Consider the following 19,821-nt stretch of genomic DNA (forward strand, 5'->3'; position numbering starts at 1 on the left):
AATTCCTGTGAGTGAGAGAAAAAACACTACTCCATGAAAGGACTGTACTACAATCACATTATTGATTATAAGCTCACCATTGATCTATACCCTACCATTATTTACTTTCTTTTCTTCATTTATCCCCAAAATCCCCTCTTGGTGTCCATGCCCTCCAATTATCCCAGGTGCCATTTGATCCCAAGAGTACAAACCCTCCACACTCCCAAAATAGAATAAGTATTTTTTTCAAACATCAAATACCCCTGGACTATACTCAGCACAATGTCTACATTTCCTTTCACAGAATATCTCTCTTCACTCATAGGAACATTTTTCAGTAGAACTTCTTCCCACTATCAAAGCAAGTTCTCTTTCTTTCTGTCCCTACCTTCTTTACTCTGTCCCTTACTTCTCATCCATTCTCCTGCAGGTTCCTAACATTACAGGATCACCTTCCCCTCATTGATAGCACTTGATATGAATACTGTACATCACAACTCCCTTCTATCTCTTGTTCCCCTCTTTCATTTATCCTCCCATTTTGTAATATAGTACCACCAAAAAAAATAGTATGCCTATAGGCCGAGGGTTCCCAGATTCTGTCTATAATGTCCCCTATCCACTTCTTCAATGCTACCTAGACCTGACATCTATCTTCATCTTTGTCTCTGTGTACACTTAGAAAGATGACTCCTACTTGGTCTTTCTCTAGTCTCTCTATTGCTATCACTACATTCATTCATCCTTCTGGCATTTCTGTTGTTTGGGATAGTCAAAAACTAAATAATCTTCAGATTTAGTATTATTTCTAAAAATGTTTCAAATATATCTTTATTATTTTTCTTTTTAGAGTAAGTCATTCTGGGTTCCATGGTTCTTTGTAACACAACTACCTCTTACATTTTTCTGATGGGTGAAGAATAGTCTTGAGTTGTTTGAATTTGCTTTCATTTGTATTTATAGGTCTTTCTTCTGTTTGCTTGCAGAACTTGTTGCTTCTGAAATTAATTATAAAATTTAGCAATTACTTGGCATTTATTTATTATGTGACCCTGGGAAAGTCACTTACCTCTGACTGCCTTAACAATTTGTGCCTTGGAGTTTATGTCTTTATTTTTTTCTTCTTTTTGAGGCAATCTATGAATTCTTTCAATTGGTATTATTTCATTTTCTATGTTAAGAAATTTTAGGAAGTTCTTTTCTATTTTTCCTCACATTATGGTATTAAGGTCTTGTTTTTGGTTTTGTCCTATTGTGTTCTTTTAGATCCTTAGGTTATCTCTGAATATCCATCTTTGAAATCAATATGTTTTGTATAGATATCAATTATATTTTCTTTTAATGGCATTGTGTTTTGTTTCCTTTCTTCTAGATTATCTTTTAACTCTATGAATTTATATCCCCACTCTATTGTTCTCTCTTTTGTTTCTTTAGAGAGATTTATGATTTTAGAATCCATGGGTTTTTTTTTTTTTTACTATTCAAACCATTATTTTTCTGTGTAGGACTTAAATTCAGCTCTAATAATTTTCATTTCTCTTCTAAACCTCTCAGAAACAGTATTTTTTGATTCCACATCCTTCTCAAATTCCACAGAGCCTTCTATCTCTCCAAGTGTTGCGTCACTTTTATCTGTGTTGCAGTATTTATTCATAGATGCCTAAACTCATTTACTAGATCTAGAAGCCATATTTCCTCCTGATGTTAAAATTTTCCCTGTTGATTTATCTGTTTATGATCAAAGACTTTGAGATTTCTTCCTCCTAAGGAGAGGATTTTTTCCTTCCTCATTTTTTCCTATTGCTCACTTTCTGATACCCCTCCTTCTGGATAATGGTTTCCTTGAGTACTGAATATTGAATTCTTTTCTTCACAAATACACATACACACACACACACACACACACACACACACACACACACACACACACAGTGACTAGTTCTGGTTTTGTCCTGCTCTCCCTATTCCTCAATTCTCTGGTCCAGCACAGTAGTTTAAAGAGCTACCTTACTGATGCTATAGGGTTCATTTCTGTAGTTTAGGCTCCACAAAGGGCAACGGGTGTGTGATGTGATGTTAAGCTCTATTTTAGACACATGTTCTGCTTCTTTTGTTCTTTTCCCACATCTGCAGAAATCTTTTGCAGTACATACTACGGCCTGAAGGGGCACTGGCTATGTGGCCCAGCAAGCTTCACTTAAACCATTGGCAGAGCATCAATCTTGCTTGTTTCTCAAAACTTGAGCAAGCTTCTGCAAACTGGAGTAAAGAACTGGAGTAAAAAAACTCTCCTTCAATAGAGAGAGAAGTGTGACCAAGATTTGGGAGCCCATCTTTTTGTTTGACTTTTCTTTTTTTGTGGGTCCATATGTTGGATCTTTGGATTAGCTAATGTAGACTTGCTGCTGACAGCAAAAAAAAAAAAAAAAAAAAAAAAAGATGGAAGAGGGGTGCTGAGTGAGTGAGCTCAAGGCATTAATTCATGGATTATTTTAGTTTGGTGGGGTTTTTTAAACTTTCCTTTGGATTCTGGATGTTCTATGTGATGAAAACAGCTGAAGATACTTTATCTTTTATATATAATTTCTATTTTAGACACATTAAGGGGATCAGAGAAAATGTTTAGTCCTCCATCTTGATCAATTGGCTTCAGATTTAATCTTTAGTAGTTCAAAACACAATGATTTCTATGAAAGGTTCTTCTTTTCTGGATCAAGCTGACACTACTATAAAGATCTTCAAATCAGTAGGGTTGAAGAAGGGAGGAAATATTATTCTGACTATAAAAAAGTCTATTCCTGGCCTTCCTATATTTATCATTAGAGGTTGTTTCCCTCCATGAAAGTCTTTAACTCCAATACCTTATCATAGTTGGGAGGCAATGCCATACCAAATGGGTCAGATCTGACAGAATCTGCCAATTGGTAAAATCAATGTTTGGGAGAAGAAAAGAGATAAGCAGGTCAGACCTGACCTAGAGGAAGATTAATTTGGCCACTATGTGAAGGATGAACTGGAGTGGAGAAAGACTTGAAGAGTAAGGATAACAAATCATCAAACTATTTCATCCAGTCCAAGAATGACCCATGAGAAATTGCCATAGTGGTAGAAATGTTAGAGGAGAGAAATGAATATATGTTAGAGATATTGTAAAAGGTAAAATCAACAAGCATTGGAAACATGTTGGATATGGGGATAGAAGAGTAATAATGAACTTTGTAGTTTTTCTCAATTGTCTTACATTTTCCTTAATTTATTTTTGGGGTTTATTCCATTGTGAATAAGAGATGACCCATCTCACTGGAGTTACTGTAAATCTTCAACTTGAATAAAGTAGAATCATAACATATAGAAACTATAGGACATTTTTAGTTACTTGGGATATATCATCTTCAAGGTATTTTTCCAAAACTTTGTTACATATTTACCACAGTATACTCTGAAGTCACCAATAATCTACAATAAATTATTGCTTAAACACTGCAAAGTACAATTGTTTTAAAGAGTTTCCATCATTCAGTTACTGTTGAAAAATCCAAGCCAAGTTGGTAATGACTTTCAATCAATCTCATCTTTCAACTTTTCAATTGAATGACCTTTGTGAAGCTAATTGTAAGCTCAGACCATTTCCTAGGAAACAGCTCAACGACATCACAAAATTCAGTGTAACAAGGAGCTTCCCTTCTTGGAAATCCCAATCTAGATACCAACAGCAAAATGCCAAAGATTAAATGGAAAAATAAAACTATTGCCCTCAGAGGTTACAAGGACATGATCAGTGAAAGGAAATGTAGTCAGTCTCACTAAAAGATATTAAAAGACTATAAATGTTCTTTTAAAAAAAAGAGAGAGAGAGAGTATAATAAAATGAATAAAGCATTGCTATTGAAAAGTGTCTCTCAATTCCAAATTGATTCATTTTAAATCATGCTCAGAAATAAATCTGAAAATGTTAATGTTATAAAAAGTGAAGAGGGAGAAGGGATTGCTTATTTCCAAAACACCTACTGAAGCCTTTTTAAAAATTAAGAATGGTGACTAGACCTGCAAGTTCTTCTGTATGGGAGACTTCCAGGTAAAAAAACTCCTCCTATCAATGCAGATCAACACCTTCTCTACAGAATGCAGAATTAAAGAATTGTTGAAAGTATCAGTTCTCAAAATATGGTTCAGGGAACACTAAGAATCTCCAAGACATGAGGACAAAACTAAAGATAATTTCATTCTAATATCCATTTCTAATATGTTCTGAGACCAAAAGGTTTGAGACCCACTAGCTGAGCTCACTGAAAGCTTAAATTAATTGCCCAGGATCACATAGCTAGCTAGTTAGAAGCAGGACTCGAACCGAGTTTGGAAGTTGGCTCTTCATTTACTCCAACATTCTACTTCTTTCTAATTTTAGTTTATTCTTAATTTTTTGTTTTTAAATATTCTTCAATTTAAATGCTTATAGGCAACATAAGCAATTTAGTATTTCAAGAGAAAAATGAAAACCTATATTGAGCATTTCAAATGACTTGCTTGTCCTTAAGAGTAATATGTATCAAATACATTTATCAAAAATATTTCTTTTTTTTTTATTTTTTGGAAGCAATTGTGGTTAAGTGACTTGCTCAGGGTCACACAGCTAATAAGTGTCTGAGTCCAGATTCAAACTCAGGTGTTCCTGACTCTAGGACCAGTGCTCTATCCACTGTGCTATTATCTGTCCCAATCTGAAACATTTCTTAAGAAAAAAATTAAACTAGACTATATTTTTTCATCCCAATTAACCCTTCAGCAAGGTGCACAAATTTTTTTCTTAATTAACATTATGCTTTTCTTCTTGGATCAGCTAAGAGAAGAAACAATATAGTAGAATTGAATTGGCTCTGGATTTGTTGTTCAAGCACTCCTAGATTCAATTCCTAATTCTGTCTCCTACGTCAGTGGAGTCACAGAACCTCTCTGTGTTTCAGTTTCCTGATCATCAAAATGAGAATACCAAACTAGATGACTTCTAAGATCCCTTTTAGCTCTAAATCTATGAGACTATGATGAGAACCAATACAGTTTGCAAAACTAGTCATGAATTTGTGATTGATTCTACTATCAATTATCCTTTCCCCACCCCATGCTCCAGACTAGAGCAATGTACTTCCTACTATCTAGATATATAGTCCCAGGAAAATAGTAAGCACTGAATAAATATTTCTTGTATTGAGTTGAACCCCATGCTGGAAAACAGGACTAATACCCACCTGATGGGCTAGCTGCATTATTTTCGTCTTTTCCAATATGTACTGGTGTTTCAGGTGAAATGATCTGACCTGCAGCATATCCAAATCAATGTGTACTAGTGAGCCATGATATAAAGGGGCTCAATTATATAAACTCACAAAGGCATTTCTTAAAGAGAGCCAAGTTTGAAGATTTGGGAAGACTATTTTACTGTCATCTGATGCAATCAGAGATACTTTGTATTGCCCATCTGGGAGCACAGTAGAGAAACTTCTTAATTAAATCCAATAAATCCTTTGCCTCTGACATCTTGTGATGCAATAAACAGAGCCCTGGATTTTAAATTAGAGGAACTGGGTTTGAATCCTAGCTCTTCCATCTACTAGATCTGTGTTCTTAGAAAGATTAATTAATCTCTCTAGCCCTCAATTTCCTTATCTAGGAGATGAGGGATTTCAATGTGATCTCAAAGTTGGCTTTCAATGTGAAGTCCCATTATCCTCCAAAGATTCCTAGATATTTTCTTCCCTTTCTGGTTTTTTGTTTGGGGTTTTTTACAAAGCAATTGGGATTAATTGACTTTCCCAGGGTCACAAAGCTAATACGTGTTAAGTGTCTGAGGCTGGACTTTACTTGGGTCCTCCTTATTCCAGATCCATGCTCTATCTACTGTGCCATCTACCTGCTCCTACCTTTCTGGTTTTAAAAAAGCTAAAACTTTTGACCTATAAGATAAACACTACCATCTCACAAGAAGAAAATTCTAAATTTTACCTCAAATATTATACTTACTTCAAAAGTATCTTTTATTATTGTTAAATAATACTTAAGGGTTTGGGGAAAGAGGCATTGTTTTTAGTAAGAAAATCAAGTGAGTGATAAGGTCATAACTTTTATAAAACTGCAGAAATTTATATATAAAATAAGAAATGACAGGGACTATAAATTTATTTATGTGATAGTTATGGGCACAAATCCTCTTCCCCGAAAAAGCACAGTTAAAAATAATGTCTTTTCTTCCATAACCCCTATATAATATACTATAGGTATATAACATTAATGATATTGAGTTACTGAGACATATATGCATTTAAGTTGCCAAAACACCCATAAAGTTTAATGATACTCTCTCTCTGTGGACAGATTAATCACAATTAATTCAATATGATGACACAAATAGGAAAAAAATTGTTTAAAAAGTCCATATGATTATCTGGCTAAATTAGACAGGACCTATTTTGTGAAATATTGGACATATTTAATTTTTAATGATTAAATTAGGTGAAAACATGCCAACTGTGTTTCATGGTACCCACTTAGCTCTGCCTTCATATTGACACTTCCTTGATTTTGAGCTTGATCTAAGTTTGTTTGGCAAATTTCATCTTCTATCAAGCCAAATAATGAATTAAATGTCAGTGTTTTCTGGCACAACCACACTTAATTGCTTGGACTTGGGTTAGTTGAAAGAAATAAAGCCAGCAAAACTTGCCAGGAAAAAATACAGTAAATTTAACACTTACTGCTTTGAGGTCTTCATTAACATAAGTATCATTCATTATAAACTTGGGGTAGCCAACCTTTGCCAGAACAGCTCTTGCCTTGAAAAAGGAGAGAGAAAAAGAAAGACAGAATTTGATCATTTAAATCATCTGTAATAAAAAGTGCAGTGTACTCAAAAGGGTGACTTTCATCTGAAAATTTTAAGGAATTTCATCATTCATTATATAGGAATATCCCCTTAATATTCAAAAGTAGAAATTAATATCAATGTGTCACAGCACTGAGGAAATTTGTAGTAAACACTAGACTTAAGCACATTTAGTGAAACCTTATTAAAACTTGGCAATGTGGTCATTAAGTTTGTGAGTTTCCACACAACTCAATAAAAATTATGAGATTCTCACAAGCCTCCTAAAACCTTACTCAGAGTGAAAAATTCCAAAATACACTGAAATATAGACTCGCAAGATGGTAGAATTAAAAGGGAGTTCAAAGTCATCACACCCAATTCCATCATTTCATAGATGAGACAATCAAGGCTCAGAAAGAAATAGCTCATCCAAGATCCCATGAGATCCAAAACAAAGTCTTAAAATGTTATGAACATATTGAATAAGAAATGTGATTCATTTAAAACTGATCTTATTTACAAAATGAGATATTAAATAGCATCTATTTTAAATAATAGCATCCTGAAACCTTTTATCCCAGCAATAGCCAATTCATATCAAGATCAGAAGAGATGGAATTAAGATAGTAGGAAATCTGTCCCCTTGTACTTAGTGGTGGATATCAGTTTTTGCTCCAATGAAAATACAACACAGAATCTCCAAGTTTTGTTCACTTCCTTTATTGTTCACCCTTTATTACTAAAGATGAAGAAAAAGACTGACCTAAAGTTGCTACATAATGCAAACACCAAATGGCAGCAGTAAACAATAAAGCAAGATTTAAAATTCAAACATCAATTGGGATTTTTTGACTACCACAGAACCTAGTTAGAATACAAGTTACTATTACATAGACTCAGACATAACATAGATCAAATTCTCTCTTTCAAAATACTGCAGCAATCTCCGTGAACACCTTGACATAAGAGCTTTCTGTCCTATTTTCCAACATTAGTTCCTAGGATTTTTCCCTGTAAGAGACTGCAGGAGAAAACTCCTTCAGCTTCTTCTTTTTACAGGCTCCAATATACTGAGAATTTACCATTATATTTTTATTGCATTTATAGTTTCTCCCTAGCACCAACTGCATAACAGTAGCAACTGATAAAAATCCAAAAGTAAAAATAAAAGTTGGGACATAAATACAAAATTCCTGAAGAGCATGATTCTTCTGGAGCATGCTGATGAATTATAATGGTGCATTTTCATCACCCCCTCTGGGAGACCTACTCTAAATACTCTGCACCATTTCAAGTTGCAAAGAATATATCACATTTTGCACAGTCCTTGTAAATCACATAACCCTTTTTGCATTGTTATGACATGTAAGGAAGCAAGAAATTCATCAAGAAAATTCGTATAATTCATGTGTGGGCATAAATATTAAGTCTCTCCTCATCTCACCCATCATCCAAGAAATGCATAATAACTTGAGTTCTTCATGATTTGACCCTTTATTCATCAACATTCAGTGAATCATCCACAGTAGGTGAAGGTATTTAGGTTCCAACCCAGGTCACATATGTGAGTACTCATGGGAAAATCATGGTCTCTTAATCACTTGCTATAAGCATATGTAGGTATACAATGAAATATTTTGCCCCCAAAAGATCAAAGAAACAGTAAGATGACCCATTAATACAGAATTCTTTATAGCAGTTCTTTTTGTCATAGGAAAAAAATTAGAGAATAAGGGGGTGCCCATCAATTAGATAATATTTAAAGAAAATATGGTATGTGAAAGTACTAGAGTATTGTTGTGCTATAATAAATGATGAAAGGGATAGATTCAGAGAAACCTGGGAAGATGTGGATGAATTGATGCAAAATGAAATGAGAACAACCAGATAACAATTTCTATGATAACTGCATCATAAAGGCAAACAACTTTTAAGGACTTAAGGACTGTGATCAATGTAATGATCAACCATGATTCTGGAGGATTACTAGAGAAGGGATGGACTCAGGGTACAGAATGAGGCATGATTTTCAGACTTAACCAATTGTGGAAGTTTAATTGTTTGCTTAATTATAAATATTTATTATAAGGGTTTTATTTGTTTGTTTTTTCCTAGTTTTTTTATCCTATGGGATTCTTGTCTACTCCTTGTTATATAAAACCTCTGGTGGACTACTAGACTTTTGTAGGCTCCTATAACATCCTATAAGTCCAGTGAAAATACAGAAACATATAAATATATAAAAATAAATTCTAAAGTCTTCTAAATATGTCAATATTTATAATATAATATATAACTACAATATTTATAATTAATGATAACAATAATAACTGTAGTCTTACATGTTTGACAGATAAAGAAACTGAGGTCCAGTGAGGGAAAGTGATTTGTCCAATAAAACACAAATCACCTGACACTGAATCCAGGTCTTCTGATTCCAAATCTAATATTCTTCTACTGTTCCATTTACTCAATAAGCATTTTTAAGCACCTTCTATGTACAGACACTATACTAAGCACTGGGAATACAAAGAAAGGCAAAAAAACAGTCCCTATTATCAACAGTCTGATGGAGGAGACAACATACAAATGACTACATCCAAAAATATGCAGAAGGTAGGATTTTTGTTAAGATTTGAAGAAACTCAGAAGTTAGATATGAGAAGAGAATTGCAGACCTGGGGAATATCCAGTGAAAATGTTCAGTTGGAAGACCACTGTCATTAGACTGTAGAGTATGCAGAGGGAGTATATATAGGGATTATAAAAATACTGGCAAGGTCTAAGACAATACCAATAGACTTTGGATGCAAAATGCCATCTATATCTAGAAAAAGAACCATAGGGATTGAATGTAAATGAACACATGCTATATTCACTTCTTTTTTCTATTTTTTTTCTCCCACAGTTTTTACCTTTTATTCTGATGTTTCTCTCCCAACATGATTCATAAAACAATATGCTCTAAATAATTAATTAATTAATTTTTTAAAAGGATACTAGCAAAGTAGGAAGGGGTCGGGTTATTAAAGACTTTAAAAGCCAAAAAGAGAATTTTATATTTGATCTTGGAGGTGAAAGCCCAGGAAATTTGTTGATTGGGGGTTGGGGTGACATAGTCAAACTTGTGCTTCCTGAAGATCCATTTAACAGCTGGATGGAAAATGGGCTGGAGTGAGGAAGTACTTAAAGCAGGGCAATGATCCAGCAGGTTTTTACAATGTCCAGACATGAAGTAATGATGATGGTCAGTATCAGGATAATAACAGTTTTAGCAGGCAGAATGGGACAGATATAATAGATGTTACAAAGGTAGACTTGACAACTGATTCTATATGGTGAATGAAAAGGAGGGAAGAACTGAGGATGGCACCTAGATTACAAACCCAAGGGACTAAGAGGGTGGTGATATCTTTGGTAATAACAGGGAATTTATGAAGAAGAGAGAGCTTAGGAGAGAAAGCTAATGAATTCAGTTGTTCACATGTTGAGATTAAGATGTCTATGGGATCTCCAGTTTGAGATATCCAATAGGCAGTTGGAGAAATGAGATTGGGAGTCAGGAAAAAGATTAGGCTCAGACAAACAGATCTGAAAATCATTTCATGAGATGATAATTGAATCCATGGGAGCTGATGAAATCACCAAGAAAAATAGATGGAGGAAAAGAGAAGAAAGAAGAGAGCCTAGCTGGACATAGACTTAGATGACTTGATGTGAATGAGGATCCAGCAAAAGAAATTGAGAAGGAATGGTCAGACTGTTAGGAAGAGAACCAAGAATGTATTAAGATAATGTTAAAGAATGCCGAAATGTCAAGAAGGATGAGGATTGAAAAGCAATCATTGGATTTGACAATTAAGATATCACTGGCAACTTTGGAATAAGCTGTTTCAATCAAATGATATGGTCAGGAAGCCAAGTTATATAGTTTAAAAGAGAGGGAGAGGAAAAGAAATAGAAATACTTTCACCAGCCTTCTCAACTTTAGTCATGAAAGAGAAAAGGAATATAGGACTATACCTAACAGGGATGGAAAAATCAGGTGAAAGTTTTTTGAGGATGGGAAAGACATGGAGATTTATGGGAAATGTGCACACATATACAATAAATAGGGAGTCATCAAAGATTATTAAGTGTATTGGAATGACAAAAAGGGGCAATCTACTAGAGAAGATGGGATGAAATGGGATCATTTGAGTATACAGAAAGATTTACTTCGCCAAGAAGGGTCACATCTTCAAGTGAGATAGGGGTAAAGGAGGAGATAATATTGAAACCATGCTGCTTTCAGCAAACACTAATAACCCATGGGTTCATAAAATTCTAGAATATGAGAATTTAAAAGGACTTTAGAAACAATTTAAAATGAATCCCTAATGTTATAGATTAAGAAAATAAGGCCCAAGGAAGAAGAAACTAATGTACATCATGAAATAGTAGGTCACTAGGCAGTAAAGTTTCTTCAACTCTTCGTTTCTTCAGGCTTCTGCACTCACTTCAGGTGGCTCCATGTTAGAAATATTCATGCTCAGATTTCACATAAATGAGTATATAACATCTCTAGTAAAAATAAGATTTCATAATTTGTTCATGATATTGATTAAAGTCTTTTCTTTCTTTTCTAATTACTGAATAAATGTCTATCCCTTATTTATAAGACTTCTAAAAGAGTAGCTGCACCTCAGGATCCTTAACAAGATTCTAGAATACAACTGATCTAATAGCACTCAAGCTATACCTTACTGCTGTCCCAAGCTGATGGAATGGTGATCTACAGAAAGAAGAAAGATCATAAGCACATACTACTTAGGATGTTAAAATGGAGCGAGCCCAAAAAAGTCATGTGGAAGAATTGTTATCATGTCAAGTGATGTTGCATAGATACTTTATGCTATGATGGATTCTCCCTGACCTAACTAGGAAAAGCACCTGATCTAAGATTCAGAATATTTGTCTGGATTCATGGCCACAATTCTGCCAGTTAACTAACTATATGACATTGAAGAAGTCACTTTTCCTTGCTAGACCTCAGTTTGTTATTATTCAGCTATTTTTCATTCATGTTCAATTCTCCTTGACCCCATTTTTGGGATTTGGGGCAAAGATACTGAAGTGGTTTGTCATTTGTGTCTCCAGCTCATTTTATAAATGAGGAAACTAAGGCAAATGATTAAGTGGCCTCCTGAAGGTCTCATAGCTATTATGGTCTGAGACCAGATTTGAATTCAGGAAGAGGAATCTTTCTGACTCCAGGCCCAGCACTCTCTCTACTGGGTCACAGAGCTGGTCTTCAGTTTATCCTTCTATAAAATAAGGAAGCTGGACCATATAATATCTAAAGTCTCTTCTCACTCTGACCTTCTAGGACACTATGAACCTGTAGGCTAACTTGGAGATTTCAGAGTAAGAGGCTTGGTCTTGGAGGTGTGTTCTACTAATACCAGTAGATTAATTATGGCTGCTGAACAGCCCACTTGGTTTGGATTTACCCTAGTTCACAGGTATTGGTCATTCTAGCCAATCAATGAGGTCATTTCCAGGCCCAGATCAGAAATAGGATTTTTTTTTTTCTTTTCTCTTTTTTTTTTTTTTTTTTTTTATTTAATAGCCTTTTATTTACAGGTTATATGCATGGGTAACTTTACAGCATTAACAATTGCCAAACCTCTTGTTCCAATTTTTCACCTCTTACCCCCCCCCCACCCCCTCCCCTAGATGGCAGGATGACCAGTAGATGTTAAATACATTAAAATATAAATTAGATACACAATAAGTATACATGACCAAAACGTTATTTTGCTGTACAAAAAGAATCAGACTTTGAAATATTGTACAATTAGCCTGTGAAGGAAATCAAAAATGCAGGTGGGCATAAATTTAGGGATTGGGAATTCAATGTAATGGTTTTTAGTCATCTCCCAGAGTTCTTTCTCTGGGCGTAGCTGGTTCAGTTCATTACTGCTCCATTGGAAATGATTTGGTTGATCTCGTTGCTGAGGATGGCCAGGTCCATCAGAACTGGTCATCATATAATATTGTTGTTGAAGTATATAATGATCTCCTGGTCCTGCTCAAGAAATAGAATTCTACATTTATGTTTAATTTGTTACTAATAACAGTAATAGCAGACATCTACAAAAAAAAAAAATTAGGATCTACAAAGCATTTTTTTCATATATCGTCTCATTTGTCCCTTCCCAAAACATGAGGTAGGAAATAAAAGTATTATCATCAGCATTTTACAAATGAAGAAATTGACATAATATCATTAGAAGGTGACACTTTCTAAGTCACTAATACTCAACCACCACCAATACCCTTCCCATTACTGTAACAACAGGATTTGAATCCAGATCTTCTGAAGCTAGTACTCTTTCTACTACATTACCCGCATAGCCTACTTAAGATCAAAGAATAAGGAAGAACAGATGAACTCTGGAACAACAAAAATTAAGCCAGGATTCCTAATAACAGACCAGTTAGTGAAAACTGAAATAGAGTATATTACAGGAGCAAAATTCTCCAATTGTTCCTTTTTTCCAGAATTTCAGAATAAGGCACTTTATTATTTTTATTTTTTATTATTTTAAACATGCTACAATATGCTTCAAAAAAAAAATCTTAGTTTTTGTGTAGTGTGAAACCCAATGGCATATTGTTTTTACACAGATGACTGAACTGTTTGAAAGACTGGGTAACTTAAAGGCATTACTTCAGTTTTTCAAAGCCATCTACTATTAGACAGTCTCAAGAAAGCAAGCAGGAAAACTCATTTGTTTTAATTCTTACTGACTTGGCTATTTAAATGAGGCAGGTAAATCTCCAATGTCTTGCATATATTTTAATTTGATCACTTTAATCACTTAATTAAACAGCCTTAGTGTTGCTTCGACATAATTGAGCCTCTTAACATTTTTTTTTTAATTTAACCAACACATGAAACAAAATACAACAGTTGATGAATGATTGCCCTTTTAGAAATAATTTGCAGGGCAACTTTCAGGAATAAGCAAGCACACAATAGCTTCACTGATGAGTTCTGTTTTGTACTAAGCAGTAAACATCAGTCAATACTAGTAGAATATATGTCAGCAAGAGGTTCTGAAAGAAAAGAAATGGCAACCAAATGATTGGATATTTAAATACTGTGCTCAGTATCTATCATTCAAAGCCCAGCTAATAAGGTTTCTAATAATTAGCTAGAGAACTAATGCAAACTTTCACAACATTAATATCCTTTGGGGCTATCAAGATCCCACACTGCAGTAACATTGTTATCAAACAAATCAGATTTTCGTTTCTGGGTAAGAAGAATGGCAGTGATTTATTATGAATCTATGAAAAACTTAATTTAATCCCACATATTTATTTTCTGCCTGCTTTACAAAAGGGGGCATCATAGAGATAGGAAATGAGTTGAGAAGGGCAATGGGAATAGTATTATCACTGGGCAGACAAGTCATAATGATGTTAATGTTATATATATATATACACACACACACACATATATATCTGTGTATTCTCTCTCTCTCTCTCTCTCTCTCTCTATATATATATATATATATATATATATATATATATATACACATACACATACATATAATATGGAAATGTGGCTTGCTGCAGAGACCCTCCTGATTGTGACTCAAGGGTCCTCAGAAAGCCACAGAAAAAAATGTCATGTGCTATTTTAAGACCATTCATTCTATTTAAAAAATACATATATTGATATCATTTTTTTTCCTTACTTAGATTTTCCCCTAAATTTCTCTGAGAGCTATTCCTTATAAGAAATAATTTTAGAAGAAAGAAAAGAAGGAATGGGGGGAGGGGGGAAATCAGCAAAACTAAACAATATGTCAAAAAGATCTAATATTATAGACAATGTTTTTTCTACACTTACTTCAAAACTCTGGGAGAGAAGTAAAACCTTTCATTTTTTTACCCCAAGTGGCTAACAATATATCTTTTCCTCATCCATGAGTCTGTTTTCTAGGAAAAGGGGAAATAGAAAGATATCCATATTTTAAGTTCAAGTTTTTCATTCTTTCTCCTGAAACAGCAGGAGAACTATATAACATACATGTGGCTATAGCAGTTTTAGGATTGTTGACAGTTTTCCTGAGTAGTCAGTGAGCATTGTACCCAGAACTATAAAAACAGTTGAGTTACCAGTTTACAAATGGAGTTTATGTGGAGGGATGTGTGTATCTTTTTGTTTGTTCTAAAGGGAGAACATGGGATGTGGCCCAGGTATCAAATCCAAGAAAACCTCACCAGCCACATGATTACAGGCAATTTCCAATCTTCATTTCTTCCCCCCCCCCCCTCATTTTTGTATCATCCCTCTCACTAGATACATACAAGGTAGAAACAGAGGTTCTACAGACCTTAAGGCACTGTACCAATATGATCTAATTGTCATTCACCTGAACAGAAGTAGCAATTAATATTGCTAACTACAATTACACATTGAAATGATTGTTTTTTTTCTTTAGAATAAACGTCAAAATTGGAATTAGGTCTACAAAATCCTTTATACTTCACCTGTAAAACAACAACTGTCCTTCCTGAGGATGTGAATAGTCATCTTCTTATTGCATTCAGTCACCAGTCCCTTTCATCAACACATACATTGTCCCAGAATACTCTCTTCCCAAAATGGAATTTGAAATATCTCAGAAAACACCCAATTCATTTATGGATGAGACAAAATCTGATTATTAGACTTTCATTGGTGTTCTCTTTGTGGCATTAATAATGTGTGCAAAATGAGAGAGGGAAGACAGGGAGGGAGGAAGGGAGGGAAGCAGAAGGAAGAAGGAAGAGAGAAAGAGAATAAAGAGGAATTTTAAGAGGAAGATGGAAGGAGGTTTCAGAAACCAGGTAACTGTGTTATTCCTATATACCTTGCCCTGGAACTCACAGGCTTCCATAATGTATATATATATATATGTGTGTGTGTGTGTGTGTGTATGTATATGTATTTCTATGTGTGTGTGTATATGTATGTACATGTATTTCTATATGTGTATGTATATGTATTTCTATGTGTGTGTGTACATATACATATACATATATATTTATAGACATCACCCTTACTTCCACTAAACTTGTTTCTCCTATCTAGCCATGAAATCCAATTTTCTCCCATATCATATGTAAAATCTCTAATTCCTCTCCATCTTTAATCATTTCCAGTCTCTTAACATCTAATGAGCCCAAAAAACAGCCCCAAGCTAGATGATGTTGCTATAACCAAAAGGGGGAAAGAGGGCTCTTTACTTGTTTCAGCTGCATGGCTCCAAACTTAATGACACACAACTGTACCTCCTATCTACCTTAGCTCCTTAGTGTCCCCAGCTCTTGAATCCCAGCTGCAAGTCTAAGAAGATAGGTAAAAGGTAGCCAGTAGAGATACTAAAGAAAAATCAACTGTAGGATTTAAAAAAAAAAAAACTTATTTTATTAATTTCAGATGTATACCATCATCTCCACTAACTAAACACAAAGTATTTCCAGGTAAAGGTCCAGCTGGGTCTGCTTTAATGAATACCTAGGGCACATTTGTAATCAGTCATATTCATTTCCATAGAAACAATTAACATGTCTTGGACACCTTTCATTCTCTGACTGAAGTAACTGCACAGCCCTTCCACTCTAGGGCACTCGATTAACTTGCTTAATAAAACCTTTTTTTGCCTGAATAGTACAAAGATGAATGTCAGCCTAGCCTAAACTGTCAAAAAATTATATTAATGAGCATAAATAGGTGAGGTCTTATTGAATTCTTCCAACACAGATACCTTCACATGTTTATAATATTCTTTCCCCATAATTGGTGCTCAAAGTGGTTGTTGTTTCTATGGTTGCTACTGTTGTTGTTATTGTTTAATTGAAGAAGAAAAAGAGAATGGAGACTACTAATAGGTACAACAACAAAGATGTAGTAAATTTAGAATATGAGACATCTAATTCCAAACCCTCACTCTATCAAGAGGAAAACTGAGGTCCAGAATGGAAACTAACTAGCCTGGGATTAAAAAATAATAATAATTAAAAAAAAAAAAAAAGCATTAGAATTAGAATTTGAACCCAGGTCTTCTGACTCCAAGTCTAACATGCTTTCAAAATGCTATTGTATTACTGTGTTACAATGCCTCCCAAAATTATTTAAAATTCCATCAAAATGTAGAAAAGTAGCCATATGAACAAAAAATGTGCTCTGAATCATTATTAACTATTTTATATCTTTCAGATTAGCTAAGATGATAGGAAAAGATAATGATAAATACTGGAGGGGATGTGGGAAAATGAACACCAATGCATTGTTGGTTGAGTTTTGAACTGATCTAATCACTCTGGAAAGCAATTTGGAACTATGCCCAAAGAGCTATCAAATTGTGCATACACTTTGATTCAGCAGTATCTCTGCTGGGTCTTTTATCCCAAAGACATCATAAAAGAGGAAAAAGACACATTGTAGCAGCTCTTTTTGTAATGGCAAGGAACTAGAAATTGAATGGATGCCCATCAGTTGGAGAATCGCTGAATAAGTTATGGTATATGAATGTTATGAAATTCTATAAGAAATAATGAGCAGACTGATTTCAAAAAAAGCCTAGAAAGAATTACATGAATTCGTGCTGAGTGAAATGAGCAGAACCAAGAGAATATTGTATACAGTAACAAAAAGATTATGTGATGATCAACTGTGATGGATTTGGTTCTTCTCAGCAATGCAGTGATCCAACGCAATTCTGATAGTCTTGGAATGGAAAATGCCATCCATATCCAGAGAGAGAACTATGAAGACTGAATGTGAATCAAAACATAGATTTTTCCATTTTTGTTTGTTTACTTTTTCTTTTTTGTGGCTTTTTTCTGATTTTTCTTTTACAACATGACTTATGTGGAAATATGTTTAAAATGATAGGACGTATTATAATCCATATCAGATTGTTTTGTCTTGGAGAGAGAATTAAGAGAGGGAGAGAGAAAAAACATTGGAGCTCCAAATCTTATAAAAATGAATGTTTTAACTATCTTTACATGTAACTGGAAAAATAAAGTACTATTTAAAAAAAAATAAAATAAAATGTAGAAAAGTAAGATTAAAGCCATGCTAAAATACTTGGATTTTTATTGAAACCAACACCTATTAAAAGCAAAGAATAATTTTGTTGCCCTCTAAAATTTTTTATTGGGGATGAGAATAAACATCAAAGTATTTGGAGTGGGGAAAAAATCGACAAAGTAGGATAAAAACATTTATTTCTAAAAGGCAGGGTTCACATGATTTGAAAAATACATATGTGACACATGAACTCCATGCCTCCTACACAGGATAGCATTTCTTGAAGGAATTTTTCAGGTGCTTAACCTCCACAAGATGTCAAATTAGTTATTTAAACAAAAGAGAAGTTAGAAATGAAGTTGAATAAATGTAATTCCCTCATCAATTTTACATTCCTGCTGCATGAGAACCTTTTCTATTAAATTTTATCAGTAATTGAAAAACTTCCTTAATAGATAGCCTAAAAAATACTTGTCTCTCACTTAGAAAAACTAACATCAGTAGTGTCCCCACTGACCCTTTCCCAAACTATCCATGACTGTGTTTGATTATATGCAGAGAAGGAAAAATAAGATCCAACAATAACTAGTTTTAGCTTCACATATTGATAAAGTCTCTAATGGGTATAAGTAAGAATAAGAACAGCATTTATATAGCATTTTAAAATTTAATGTGTGTTATTTCATCTGATAATCATAATGATCCTATGAAGTAAGTACCATTATAAGTAATAATTTTAAATAATAAGGAAACTAAAACTGGCATGTTCTAGGGTCTAGGCAATAGAGCTAGTAAATGTCTAAGGTAGGATTCCAATCCAACTTCTGACTCTAAGTCCAATATTCACTGTGGCACCTATATAGATATATAGATATATAGATATATATATAGATATATATATATAGCTTTTTTCTGTCTTAATTTACAAATCTTTAGAGATCAGGACTTGTAAACTAAAAAGCTCTAAGGTGATCATGGGCAAATTACATCTTCTCTTTCCTCATCTATAAAATAATACGATAGGCAATGATTTCTGAAGCCCTTCCTTTCATGACATTACTTAATTTGGGGGCTTACAAATACCATCTCCTGTGAGGTAACTGGCCAAGCAGTATTATCCCATTTGGTTCCAATAATTGTTTTAACTAGGTTAGCCGATTTTAAATCACTTTCAATGAATTTTAAAATGGGGAAGGGAGCAAGAAAAAGGAAAATAGCAAATGCCTTAGAGAATGCATGTATTAGCTATATGACATCATCAGGAACTCTACTACTCTTTTTCTATCTCAGTATCACAGCCAGGTTGTAAGGTATAAATTTTGTGACAATTCAGGTTTATTAGAAATTATCTATAAATGGATTGTTTTGTTTTGACTCTCAGTAATTGTAGTCAAGATTAAACAATCTTAATATCTGGAATTATGCATTTAAAGGCATAATTTATAGTACCAAAGATTAAAAGCAGCAGAGAAAGGATGATCATGGGAGAGCCATCCTTGCTCTACACTGAATGAATAGGGAGATTTGAGCAAGGGTGTTTATACTCATTCTTTTCTAGCTCAAAATATAACAACAAAAATCATGACCATAGAAAATGCACTAGTCTAGAAGCTCAAATAACAGTGTAGTAATTTGTTGCACGACTTTGTGTAAGGCATGCAATCTCTCTGGATCTCATATTCTTCATCTGTAGAAAAAAAGAATTTGGATTAAACAATCTCTAAGGTCCTTCTGTTGTGCCACAGTTTTCTTTTGATGTCCTGACCTAGTTTCCCTAATTGTCCCATTTAGTTACTCTGCCTCAGGTTATAACCTTTCCCTCTTCATGTTTGATGAGATCTACCTCAGTTGCTCTGCCCCAAAACCCCAGGCTATAATCATTCCCTCTTAAGTGGTTGATGAG

General features: G+C 34.1%; 1 protein-coding gene across 1 annotated transcript in view; it reads right to left on the minus strand.

The window, feature by feature from the left end:
* Positions 1-19,821, minus strand: part of PHEX (phosphate regulating endopeptidase homolog X-linked) — a 259,922-nt gene that overhangs the window by 74,786 nt on the left and 165,315 nt on the right. Inside the window, exon 13 of the mRNA XM_003763504.2 lies at positions 6,729-6,806. Coding sequence (XP_003763552.1) covers positions 6,729-6,806 — 78 coding nt within the window. The remainder of the gene's footprint in view (positions 1-6,728; positions 6,807-19,821) is intronic.

Source organism: Sarcophilus harrisii, chromosome 3, assembly GCF_902635505.1.
Source record: "Sarcophilus harrisii chromosome 3, mSarHar1.11, whole genome shotgun sequence".
NCBI lineage: Eukaryota > Metazoa > Chordata > Mammalia > Dasyuromorphia > Dasyuridae > Sarcophilus > Sarcophilus harrisii.